This window comes from Salvelinus alpinus, chromosome 10, assembly GCF_045679555.1.
Source record: "Salvelinus alpinus chromosome 10, SLU_Salpinus.1, whole genome shotgun sequence".
NCBI lineage: Eukaryota > Metazoa > Chordata > Actinopteri > Salmoniformes > Salmonidae > Salvelinus > Salvelinus alpinus.
Genome location: NC_092095.1, coordinates 67169530 through 67182684, shown reverse-complemented (window position 1 = coordinate 67182684; position 13155 = coordinate 67169530). Strand labels below are relative to the sequence as shown.

At 45.6% G+C, this 13155-nt stretch overlaps 1 protein-coding gene across 3 annotated transcripts in view; it reads right to left on the bottom strand.

The window, feature by feature from the left end:
- nbeal1 (neurobeachin-like 1) overlaps positions 1–13155 on the bottom strand; it is a 76916-nt gene that overhangs the window by 30732 nt on the left and 33029 nt on the right. For 2 of the 3 annotated variants that reach the window (XM_071330609.1, XM_071330611.1), the window contains 11 exons: positions 13055–13140; positions 9107–9298; positions 8347–8494; positions 7890–7996; positions 7455–7544; positions 3573–3656; positions 3344–3442; positions 2394–2968; positions 1844–1976; positions 1574–1693; positions 360–666 (listed from right to left, as the gene is read on the bottom strand). In XM_071330609.1, the coding sequence (XP_071186710.1) occupies positions 360–666; positions 1574–1693; positions 1844–1976; positions 2394–2968; positions 3344–3442; positions 3573–3656; positions 7455–7544; positions 7890–7996; positions 8347–8494; positions 9107–9298; positions 13055–13140 (1941 nt within the window). The remainder of the gene's footprint in view (positions 1–359; positions 667–1573; positions 1694–1843; positions 1977–2393; positions 2969–3343; positions 3443–3572; positions 3657–7454; positions 7545–7889; positions 7997–8346; positions 8495–9106; positions 9299–13054; positions 13141–13155) is intronic. The other variant, XM_071330610.1, reaches the window with a different exon arrangement.

Sequence of the window (13155 nt, the reverse complement as noted above, 5' to 3'; positions counted from 1 at the left end):
TACATCAATCCAATGCCTGTAAAAGCACGAAGAGGAGTCAATGGGTGCACACTTCAGGGAGAGAATCAATGGAGAGTCCATTGGCTTGAATAATCCAATCCCGATCAGATCAGAGATTATCTCAAGGAAGGGAGGAAGGAACGTTCAGGGATGCCTTTTAAAATAGTTCTATGGGAGAAATCCAATTGCATTTCCCTGATTCCTTGCGTCCTCTCTCGTCGCCTCCTCCTCATAACCTATTGGATGAGAACATCAGAGGTCCCTCCCTTCTGCCCTTTTCATCCAGTAGGTTGAGACGGAGGCGAGGAGGATGCGAGTAATCAAGGAAATGCTATTTAGATTCTCCCCATCTCTCTCACCGGGGCTGCAGAGGGCCTTGACGTGATTGGGCTGCAGTGCTTCGTGGAACACCATGACGCTACCCAGTTGGCCCTGCAGGGAGGTGGGGCTGCCCCACTCGCTGTCCTGCGTCCCCGCAGAGATCAACTTGGTGACCGACTCAGTCTTGCCCCCCAGGAGGCTCCCCCAGCCCTGGGTCGACAGGATGCCCCCCAGGGAGGAGCGGGCGGAAGGGGGCACCCCGGAGAAGGGTGGGTCTGAGATTTGGGAGGGGGGTGGTGTGGTGGTGCGATGGCCTGCTGAACCGATGCAGCAGGAGGTGAAAGGCTGAGGGGGCAAAAACACAGTCAGGGAACTGAATATGAGTTCACGGGAAAAAACACAGTCAGGGAACTGAATAGGAGTTCACAGGAAAAAACACAGTCAGGGAACTGAATATGAGTTCACGGGAAAAAACACAGTCAGGGAACTGAATATGAGTTCACGGGGAAAAACACAGTCAGGGAACTGAATATGAGTTCACGGGAAAAAACACAGTCAGGGAACTGAATATGAGTTCACGGGAAAAAACACAGTCAGGGAACTGAATAGGAGTTCACAGGAAAAAACACAGTCAGGGAACTGAATATGAGTTCACGGGAAAAAACACAGTCAGGGAACTGAATATGAGTTCACGGGAAAAAACACAGTCAGGGAACTGAATATGAGTTCACGGGAAAAAACACAGTCAGGGAACTGAATTGGAGTTCACGGGGAAAAACACAGTCAGGGAACTGAATATGAGTTCACGGGAAAAAACACAGTCAGGGAACTGAATATGAGTTCACGGGAAAAAACACAGTCAGGGAACTGAATATGAGTTCACGGGAAAAAACACAGTCAGGGAACTGAATATGAGTTCACGGTAAAAAACACAGTCAGGGAACTGAATATGAGTTCACGGGAAAAAACAGTCAGGGAACTGAATATGAGTTCACGGGAAAAAACACAGTCAGGGAACTGAATATGAGTTCACGGGAAAAAACACAGTCAGGGAACTGAATATGAGTTCACGGGAAAAAACACAGTCAGGGAACTGAATATGAGTTCACGGGAAAAAACAGTCAGGGAACTGAATATGAGTTCACGGGAAAAAACACAGTCAGGGAACTGAATATGAGTTCACGGGAAAAAACGTACACACAAATGTATATAAACAACACGTACACACAATGTAATTCATGATAACTCTCACCTCTGTCATGGTTGGGTACTTGAGTGGTGCTGACAGTTTCTGCTGTCCATCTACATAGATGTAAACTAGACTCTGTCCAAACGGCCTCTTCCCCGGTACATGGACTACACCTATACTGTGCTGTGGGCAGAACACACACAGGACTCAATCTCCCACAATTCACCCTGACGGCAGCCAGCCGCACAGACCATAGAGATATATCCATTCTAGTGGTCTATATTTAATTCTATGACACAGACAAGCCTACAGGAAAGTGATGATGTCACTCACCCAGAGTGAGTCACAGAAAGAGTAGTCTGGTAGCATCACTGTCATGTACTCCTTCTTGGTGCACACGGCAACCACCAGCACCCCTGCTGAACTGATGAAGGCCTCCAAGCCCGTTCCTCCCGGGGTGAAAAAACTACAGAGGAACAGACAACAGAGCACGTTACACACTCTTAACCTGTCTCTCCCCATCCTCCTGTCTCTCCCCATCCTCCTGTCTCTCCCCATCCTCCTGTCTCTTCCCATCCATCTCCCTCCCTCCCTCCCTCGACCACATTCTCTACATCATCCACCTTCCATCCCTCTCCCTAGATCGCTCAACCTCCATCCCTCTCCCTAGATCGCTCAACCTCCATCCCTCTCTCTAGATCGCTCAACCTCCGTCTCTCTCAACCTCCGTCTCTCTCAACCTCCGTCTCTCTCAACCTCCGTCTCTCTCAACCTCCGTCTCTCTCAACCTCCGTCTCTCTCAACCTCCGTCTCTCTCAACCTCCGTCTCTCTCAACCTCCGTCTCTCTCAACCTCCGTCTCTCTCAACCTCCGTCTGTCTCACCTGTACAGCTGCTTCCTCTTGTCCCCCTTGCCGGGCAGTCCCTGCTGGTCCTGGTCCAATGAGAGCCAGGCCAGGAAGCTGAAGGCGGGGCCCGGCCAGCGCATCACCATTGGCACGGCGATGCCAGCCATGCTGGGCGACAGATCAAAGTACTGCATGGCGCTCTCCAGACCCTGCTTCCGCACCATGCCCAGGACCGCCCTCAACACCGGGCCCACGTACGGGTGAGCCTGCCCGGGCTCCAGCGGCCTCAGAAGCCTGAGTAACTGGAGGAGCTCACTGCCGCTCAGCGACTGGCTCCCCAGCGACCCTAGCAAACTAACAAGGCTTTCCGCGCACGCCCGGTGCAGGCGAGCGTGGTGCCCAAGGGTGGCGAGGAGCCGCACGGCCATGGCGGCGTTGACGCAGGTGGCGCGAGTCTGTCGGTTGATGCAGCAGAGGCGGCGGAGCCAGTCGGCAGTGAACACCTGCAGCTCAGCAGAGTCCATCTCTGGGAGCCACTGGATGAGGAGGAGCAGGGGCTCCACGTTACTGATGCCCAGGATACCCACCGAGCTGTGTTCACCCTCCACAGCCTGAGAGAGAGGGAGGAGAGGGCGGGGAAGGAGAGAGAGGGAGAGAGAGAGAGAGCAGATACCCGCTATGTGTCATAAGTGCACAGATATACAGGGGGTTTTATGTCCCAAATGCAACCCTATTCTCCATGTAGGGTGATGCTCCTGTGACTATGAGCCAGAAGACAATATGCCCATAATCAGTGTATAGATAGTAGAAGACTTGTTATTGCATTTTGGTTTTAGGACTTAAATTTAAAAAAGCAATATGCCTTGTGTTACAGTGGCATTAAAAGTTAGTGTAAAATCCAGTCCAAAGTAGTCTACTATGGGGAAGAGGTTGTACTTTAATATGTGAAGAACAGAAGATCTCCAGTGACAGAGGGAATCTCTCACCATATTCATCAGTTCCTTCAGCAGGTGTCTGGAGGGCTGGCCCAGGGAGACCAGAACCTCAAACAGGTGAGTGTAGCCAATCCGCTCCTTGAACACCTCCTGTAGGGGCGGGACTAAACTGTTAGCAATACTGTGTGTGGATCAGTCTATATATGGATATGTTGGAAGGGTTTTGTGTGTGTGTGTGTGTGTGTGTGTGTGTATATGTGTGTGTGCGTGTGTAGTTCACCTTTGCAGCAGGTGACTTGTGCATCACCGTCGTCAAGGCTTTGATGGTTGCCACGGCGAGAGAGTCCAGTCGCCCTTGAAACACCTGAGACGATATCAGACCTGTCAATCTTTCTCCTGAGCCAATCCCCATTTCCTTAAGCTCTCAGGGGGGGTGTGTGCAGTATTGTACGTGAGTGAAACGCGCCCCTTTTTATCCCTGCCTTCATGCAAACAAAATGAATGATTAAGGTTTTTATGAGTAATCAAATCATAATTTAAATGATCGTCATTCTTCGAAAATAACATTGACATCATGCTTAAATGATACCTCACTCCACTCGCAGGAATAAAAGGAGGCTGTTGGGGTGTGTGTGTGTGTGTGTGTGTGTGTGTGTGTGTGTGTGTGTGTGTGTGTGTGTGTGTAATCACTGCAGAGGTTTAGTATCTGATTATTCGTGGACAGAAGCTACAGTGTAAGTGCTCATTGCTCTTATTGCCCTTGATATAAAGAGGAAACAGACACGTCAGGCCTTTCTGCTCCAGACAACACCAGGAAAAATGGCAATTTCCTGTCAAGAGTCATTGTCTGACTAATATCATAGTACTCTCTGGAGCAGGAAGCTCTGAGGGCTCACCAAAACACAATATTTTAAGAATATATATTCCTCTCTCCTTCACACAGAGGAAAACCAACACACACAGAGGGGCAACACTTCCTCCTGTCAGCAGACACACTGGGTCAAAGTAGCCTCACAAACACCCACACACATCCTCTGTCCAGCTCTGCCCTTCTCCAAATCGCTCTTTTCTCTCCCTTTAACGGAGTGTAAAACATTCAGTGTGTCTCGGACCGGCTGGAGAGGGTCTGTCCGTGGTGAAAGAAAATAAACAGAAAATAAAACACACAGAAATAAATATCTCAAACAGATGTTCAGACCACCTCGGCCATGGACATCCATCAAGACACTAGCCACGGTCTCCATGGTAACACAAGACAGGTGAGGTGACAGCATTCCAATTGGAAACCCACATGACGCCAGCAGAGAAAACCAACAGGGAGGGAGGGAGGGGAAGATGACATAAGGGAGGAAACAGAAGAGGGTAGAAGAATGACATGATGAGGAAAAGGAAAATGAATGAATGATGGGTAGCAACGAGAGAGAACAAGAGACCACTCCACGACAAGACAACTAGCTGATTAGTTCTTCTCATTGTACTGTAGCTTTGCCCTGTAAACCAACAGTGACACCTACTCTAAGTCTTTACTGCGTCATGGTGGTTTTAATGCGTCATGGTGGTTTTAACGCATGCACTGACAGTTATTTGATGTTTCACAAACTCAGCAAAAAAAAGAAACGTCCCTTTTTCAGGACCCTGTCTTTCAAAGATAATTCGTAAAAATCCAAATACTTCACAGATCTTCATTGTAAAGGGTTTAAACACTGTTTCCCATGCTTGTTCAATGAACCATGAACAATTAATGAACATGCACCTGTGGAACGGTCGTTAAGACACTAACAGCTTACAGACGGTAGGCAATTAAGGTCACAGTTATGAAAACTTAGGACACTAAAGAGGCCTTTCTACTGACTCTGAAAAACACCAAAAGAAAGATGCTCAGGGTCCCTGCTCATCTGCATGAACGTGCCTTAAGCATGCTGCAAGGAGGCATGAGGACTGCAGATGTGGAAAGGGCAATAAATTGCAATGCCCGTACTGTGAGACGCCTAAGACAGCGCTACAGGGAGACAGGACGGACAGCTGATCATCCTCGCAGTGGCAGACCATGTGTAACAACACCTGCACAGGATCGGTACATCCGAACATCACACCTGCGGGACAGGTACAGGATGGCAACAACAACTGCCCGAGTTACACCAGGAACACACAATCCCTCCATCAGTGCTCAGACTGTCCGCAATAGGCTGGGAGAGGCTGGACTGAGGGCTTGTAGGCCTGTTGTAAGGCAGGTCCTCACCAGACATCACCGGCAACAACTTCACCTATGTGCACAAACCCATCGTCGCTGGATCCGACAGGACTGGCAAAAAGTGCTCTTCACTGACGAGTCACGGTTTTGTCTCACCAGGGTTGGATGGTCGGATTCGCATTTATCGTCGAAGGAATGAACGTTACAGAGGCCTGTACTCTGGAGCAGGATCGATTTGGAGGTGGAGGGTCCAGGGAAGAGAAGACATCCTCCTCCCTCATGTGGTACCCTTCCTGCAGGCTCATCCTGACATGACCCTCCAGCATGACAATGCCACCAGCCATACTGCTCATTCTGTGCGTGATTTCCTGCAAGACAGGAATGTCAGCGTTCTGCCATGGCCAGCAAAGAGCGCGGATCTCAATTCCATTGAGCACATCTGGGACCTGTTGGATCGGAGGGTGAAGGCTAGGGCCATTCCCTCCAGAAATGCCCGGGAACTTGCAGGTGCCTTGGTGGATCTCACAGAAAGAACTGGCAAATCTGGTGCAGTCCATGAGGAGATGCACTGTAGATACTGACTGTTATTTTTGATTTTGACCCCTCCCCTTTGTTTAGGGACACATTATTCCATTTCTGTTAGTCACATGTCTGTGGACCTTGTTCAGTTTATGTCTCAGTTGTTGAATCTTGTTATGTTCATACAAATATTTACACATGTTAAGTTTGCTGAAAATAAACCCAGTTGACAGTGAGAGGATGTTTCTTTTTTTGCCGAGTTAACACCAAAAAAAGGTGCAGTGAAATGTGTTGTTTTACAGGGTCAGCCATAGTAGTAAGGCGCCCCTGGAGCAAATTAGGGTTAAGTACGTTCCGCAAGGACACAGACAGATTTTTCACCTTAACGGGTCGAGTATTTGAACCACCAACCTTTCGGTTACTGGCCCAACACGCTTTCATTGTGTGTGTGTGTGTGTGTGTGTGTGTGTGTGTGTGTGTGTGTGTCTCTCAGGTTGGGGAATAAAACAAGATATTTCTGAGGACTGTAAGGAAAATGGACGAATAAAGTATTTTTCATCTTCATTCATTAATTCCACAGCTGACCTATAGGAGAGGAGACAGCATGTCTGACTGTGGTCAGGTTGCTAGGTAACCATGGGTGGCCATTACACAGAGTCGGAGTATCGGATTACAGGTGCTCAACTCTGCCTGACTACAAAGGAATACTTTGTAGAGTGTGTGAAATCACCTGGCCGCATGATAACCAGACCAACAGGTGAGTGTCTGCCTACAGATGATTCACTACAGGTGAGTCTTTGTGACTAAAACACACTACAGACCAAGAGACACACTACAGACCACTGTATGTCAAGAGAACACTGCAAAACTACATTAAAGGGTAACAGTGAGTGTTTGTGAGTGCAGGGGAGGCCAGGTGAATAACACTGAACAGGGGGGACGGTTTGACCACACACTGCAGGTGATGTTGTTTGCCTTTTGCAGATCGGGCTACATTCTGTAAAAGTTACTTTGAAGTACTTTCAGACAAATGTTACTGTAAAGACTGCTTAATTGATTGAATGACAGATTGACAGCTTAATTGATTGACAGCTTGATAGACAGCTTAATTGATTGAGTAACTGCTTAATTGATTGATTGACTGCTTGATTGAGTAACTGCTTAATTGATTGCTTAATTTATTGAATGACAGCTTGATAGACAGCTAAATTTATTGATTGATTGCTTAATTTATTGAATGACAGCTTGATAGACAGCTATATTTATTGATTGATTGACTGCTTGATTGAGTGACTGCTTAATTGATTGATTGATTGTTTCCGACTACAGGGCAGCACAGATGTACGTCTTGTCATGGAGTGGCCATCTTGACGGGGATGGCGGTGACGATAGCATGAGTGACGGTGGTGGCGTGAGTGACGGTGGAGAGAGGTTGACAGGGTGGCAGTATACCTGGGTGTCACTCTCTCCTGTCACTGTCAGTAACCTGTTGGTGAAATCTTTCTGGTCCTTCTCTGCTGTCGTGCACCTAGCATTAACCAGCTGCAGAGTTGAACCAACAACAGAACGTGGTGGGGGGGGGGGGGAGAGGGGAAAGAGTGGTGGATGGGGGTCAGAAGGTAAAGGTTGTGACTCACAGAGGGGCTGGGTGGGGGGGTTAGTGGTACCTAAGTGCTCCAGCACTAAGTGGGGAGGTAAAGTCATAACATGCACAGTGAGCCTGAATTGAAAGGCTCACTAACAGTGTAAGGTAACACTATGCTTCATAGACAGAGTTACCTCGATACGCTGAGGAAAAACACATACAGTAAACAGTAGGCTAAGACGCGCCCCCCCCCCAATCCTCATGTTCAACATCCTTTGTGCCAGGGCTGAGCGAGACCATACCTTGCTGTTCTGTAGTAGGCGTGTCAGGTGCTCAAAGCAGTTGCTGTTGAGGAAGATGGCCTGCAGGACGGGACGGTCCGAACACAGGAACATATCCCTGATAGTGTCTGGAGGTCACAGACACAGGAGAAGAAAAAAAGGGGAATGGGATATGAGAGAGCAATAAGGAGAAAGATAATAGGAGAGAGAAAGCGAGAGCCTTCATAAACTATTTATAAAGGCCTCTAAGTGCTTCAGAAATCATGGAAATCAGAAGTCAGGTGACAGTGGTCAACACTCAACCTATACTAGGTGCTAGTGGTAATGTAAGTAGTTCAGTAAACCACACTGGTATAAAGAGTAACCTTGTCTAAGACCTGAAGACTTGCATTAGCTTCCTGAGCTAATGCCTAGGCTTTAGCTCAGTGGGCTATTGCAGCTTTGTGGCGTACATGACAATCCGGGTTCGGTCACTCACCTAGCATGTGCACCTGCAGCGCTACGAAGCGGCTCTCCCAGTGGCGGCCCAGCACCTTATGACCTTTGACCCCTTGTTGCACGGCCGCTGCCGCCGGATCAGAGTTGAGCAGTTTGAAGTAGTTCTCCAGCACCGAGCCGATCTCCACCTGTATGAATGAAGGAATGTTATTTTATTACATTTCAAATAAGCTACATTAGCAAATCGATTCAGCCAATTGAAATCAACAATATACACATTATTTAAAAAATCTGAGGATAAAAACACTATAAAGTCAACCATCTGGCTCTTGTCAGAATGACACCCTCTTCCCTATATAGTGTGAGTAAAAATGATGTCTGAAGAGATAGCATCGACTCTAACTTTATCTTGGCTTGTGCTGGTGACTGTGACCTCCTCCTCAGACCAATTGGCAGTACTCCCAGAACATTGTTCTGGGAACCAAAAGGAGTATCTCAGTTTCAAGGCCTCAGTTTGGAAAGAAGAAGCCTCGTCAGTCACATGCAGAAACCAACATTAAAAAGGAATAATGTAAATCATGCTTTATGACTTGTTTGTATAGCAGTATACACACACACTGGTCACTCTAAAAGCACTGACCTGTTTACATCAATATGAAATTGTATTCTATTACTATCATGAATGACTAGATTTTTTAAACTATGATTTTTGAAAGTTCCTAAACTATTGTTAACTGCAATTTATTGAGCTGGGAAAAGAAAACAAATCTATGTTAAAAAATATATATAATTCTAGTGACCTGGCGTTGGTCTGAACTGCTGGCCAGGAGGGAGTGGACCACCTCCCTCAGACAGCCCAGGGTGAGCAGGGACTTCCGGTCTGGAGCCTCACTGTCCCAGTCCTCCCCGTCCATGTCTCCCCCCTCATAGTCCCCCAGCACACGCAGCAGAACCTCCATGGTGGCTGGGGAGATGGCTAGTAGAGCATTACGCTGTGGAGGGAGGGAGCCTTCATAAACGCTTTATACGGCCTCTACATGCTTCAGAAATCATTCACAAGCAAATGTCCTGCTACAGTTTAAAGGGTGGTATATACCACTAACTGTCCTGCTACAGTTTAAAGGGTGGTAAATACCACTACATGTCCTGCTACAGTTTAAAGGGTGGTAAATACCACTACATGTCCTGCTACAGTTTAAAGGGTGGTAAATACCACTACATGTCCTGCTACAGTTTAAAGGGTGGTATATACCACTACATGTCCTGCTACAGTTTAAAGGGTGGTATATACCACTAAATGTCCTGCTACAGTTTAAAGGGTGGTATATACCACTACATGTCCTGCTACAGTTTAAAGGGTGGTATATACCACTACATGTCCTGCTACAGTTTAAAGGGTGGTATATACCACTACATGTCCTGCTACAGTATAAAGGGTGGTATATACCATTAAATGTCCTGCTACAGTTTAAAGGGTGGTATATACCACTAACTGTCCTGCTACAGTTTAAAGGGTGGTTTACCACTACATGTAAATGAGGACCATTGCGTTCTCTACAGTGCATTCAGAAAGTATTCAAAACCTTTGACTTTTCCACATTGTTACAGTACAGCCTAATTCTAAAATTGATTAAAATCGTTTTTTGCCCCCCTCATCAATCTACACACAAAACCCCATAATGACCGAGTAAAAACAGGTTTAGAAATGTTTGCAAACTTACTACAAATAAAAAACAGATATATCACATTTATGCAAGTATTCAGACCCTTTACTCAGTACTTTGTTGAAGCACATTAGGCAGCGATTACAGCCTCAAATTTTCTGGGGCAGTAGTTTCCGAACTTGTTATAGTCCTGTACCCCTTCAAACATTCAACCTCCTGCTGCGTACCAGGGTCAGCGCACTCTCAAAATGTTGCTTTTTGCCATCATTGTAAGCCTGCCACACACACACACACACAATACGATACATTTATTAAAACATAAGAATTAGTGTGAGTTTGTCACAACGTGACAAAGTGAGAAGTGACAGAGTTCTTACAGGACCAGGGCACAAATAATTATAATCATCATCAATAATTTGGCTCTTTATTTTGCCATCGTACATATAAAACCTTATTTGTTCATAAAAAATGGTGAATAACTCACCGCAGGTTAATGAGAAGGGTGTGCTTGAAAGGATGCACATAACTCTGCAATGTTGTGTTGGAGAGTCTCTCGGTCATAAATTATTTTCCAAACACAGTCTGTGCCTGTATTTAGTTTCATGCTACTTCTGACAATCCACTCTCACATACACTACCATTCAAAGGTTTGGGGTCACTTAAAAATGTCCTTGTTTTTGAAAGAAAAGCAAAAAAAATGTCCATTAAAATAGCATCAAATTGATCAGAAATACAGTGTAGACATTGTTAAAGTTGTAAATAAGTATTGTAGCTGGAAACGGCTGATTTTTTTATTGAATATCTACATAGGCATATAGAGGCCCATTATCAGCAACCATCACTTCTGTGTTCCAATGGCACTTTGTGTTAGCTAATACAAGTTTATAATAGGCTAATTGATCAGTAGAAAACCATTTAGCAATTATGTTAGCACAGCTGAAAACTGTTGTCCTGATTAAAGAAGCAATAAAACTGGTCTCCTTTAGACTAGTTGAGTATCTGGAGCATCAGCATTTGTGGGTTCGATTACAGGCTCAAAATTGCCAGAAACAAAGGACTTACTTCTGAAACTCGTCAGTCTATTCTTGTTCTAAAAAATGAAGGCTACTCCATGCAAGAAATTGCCAAGACACTGAAGATCTCGTACAACGCTGTGTACTACTCCCTTCACAGAACAGTGCAAACTGGCTCTAACCAGAATAGAACGAGTGGGAGACCCCGGTGCACAACTGAGCAAGTATATTAGAATGTCTAGTTTGAGAAACAGACGCCTCTCAGGTCCTCAACTGGCAGCTTCATTAAATAGTACCTTCAAAACACCAGTCTCAACGTCAACAGTGAAGAGGCGACTCTGGGATGCTGGTGGTTCCAAACTTCTTCCATTTAAGAATGATGGAGGCCACTGTGTTCTTTGGGACCTTCAATGCTGCAGAAATGTTTTGGTACCCTTCCCCAGATCTGTGCCTCAACACAATCCTGTCTCGGAACTCTACGGACAATTGCTTCAACCTCATGGCTTGGTTTTTTCTCTGACGTGCACTGTCAACTGTGGGACCTGATATAGACAGGTGTGTTTCTTCCCAAATCATGTACAATCAATTGAATTTACCACAGGTGGACTCCAATCAAGTTGTAGAAACATCAAGGATGATCAATGGAAACAGGATGCAGCTGAGCTCAATCTCGAGTCTCAGAGCAAAGGTTCTGAATACTTATGTAAATAATGTTCTTGTTTTTATTTTTAATAAATGTATAAACATTTCTTTAAAAACATATTTTCACTTTTGTCATTATGGGGAATTGTGTAGATTGATGAGGAAATTGTTGTATTTAATACATTTTAGAATAAGGCTGTAACGTAACAAAATGTGGAAAAAGTCTAGGAGTCTGAATACTTTCCGAAAGCACTGTATAAATACCTAGGTGTCGGGTTAGACTAAACTCTCCTTCCAGACTCACATCAAGCATCTCCAATCCAAAATTAAATTTAGAATCAGCTTCCTAATTCACAACAAAGCCTCCTTCACTCACGCTGCCAAACATACCCTCATAAAACTGACTATCCTACCAATCCTTTACTTTGGTGATGATATTTACAAAATAGCCTCCAACACTCTACTCAACAAACTGGATGTAGTCTATCACAGTGCCATCAGTTTTGTCACCAAAGCCCCCATATACTACCCTCCACTGCGACCTGTATGCGCTAGTTGGCTGGCCTTCACTACATATTTGTCGCCAAACCCACTGGCTCCAGGTCATCTTTCAGCCTCTGCTAGGTAAAGCCCCGCCTTAGCTCACTGGTCACCATAGCAACACCTACTCGTAGCACGCGCTCCAGCAGGTATATTTCACTGGTTATCCCCAAAGCCTACACTTCCTTTGGCCGCCTTTCCTTCCAGTTCTCTGCTGCCTGTGACTAGAATGAATTGCAAAAATCACTGAAGCTGGAGACATATCTCCCTCTCTAACATTAAACATAAGCTGTCAGAGCAGCTTACCGATCACTGTACCTGTACACAGACAATCTGTAAATAGCACACCCAACTACCTCATCCCCATAGTATTACTTACTCTCTTGCTCTTTTGCACCCCAGTATCTCTACTTGCACATTCATCTTCTGCATATCTATCACTCCAGTGTTAATGCTAAATTGTAATTATTTAGCCTCTAGGGCCTATTTATTGCCTACCTCCCTTATCCTACCTCATTTGCACACACTGTACATAGATTTTTCTATTATGTTATTGACTGTACGTTTGTTTATGTGTAACTCTGTGTTGTTTTTGTCGCACTGCTTTGCTTTATCTTGGCCAGGTAGCAGTTGTAAATGAGAACTGGTTAAATAAAGGTGAAATAAAAAAATAAAGCCTTCTGTTGTTTTCATGTGGCAAACATGACTTTATATGCTGGGATAGTGTAGGGTCACATGACTTTATATGCTGGGATAGTGTAGGGTCACATGACTTTATATGCTGGGAAAGTGTAGGGTCACATGACTTTATATGATGGGATAGTGTAGGGTCACATGACTTTATATGCTGGGATAGTGTAGGGTGAAAAGAGTGCATCTTGATTCTCACCTGTCCCCCTGCCACGATGGCTCCAAACAGGTGTAACAGACAGCATTTCAGACTGTCCTTAAGGTGTTCACTCTCCTGAAAGCACTCTGAAACACACACAC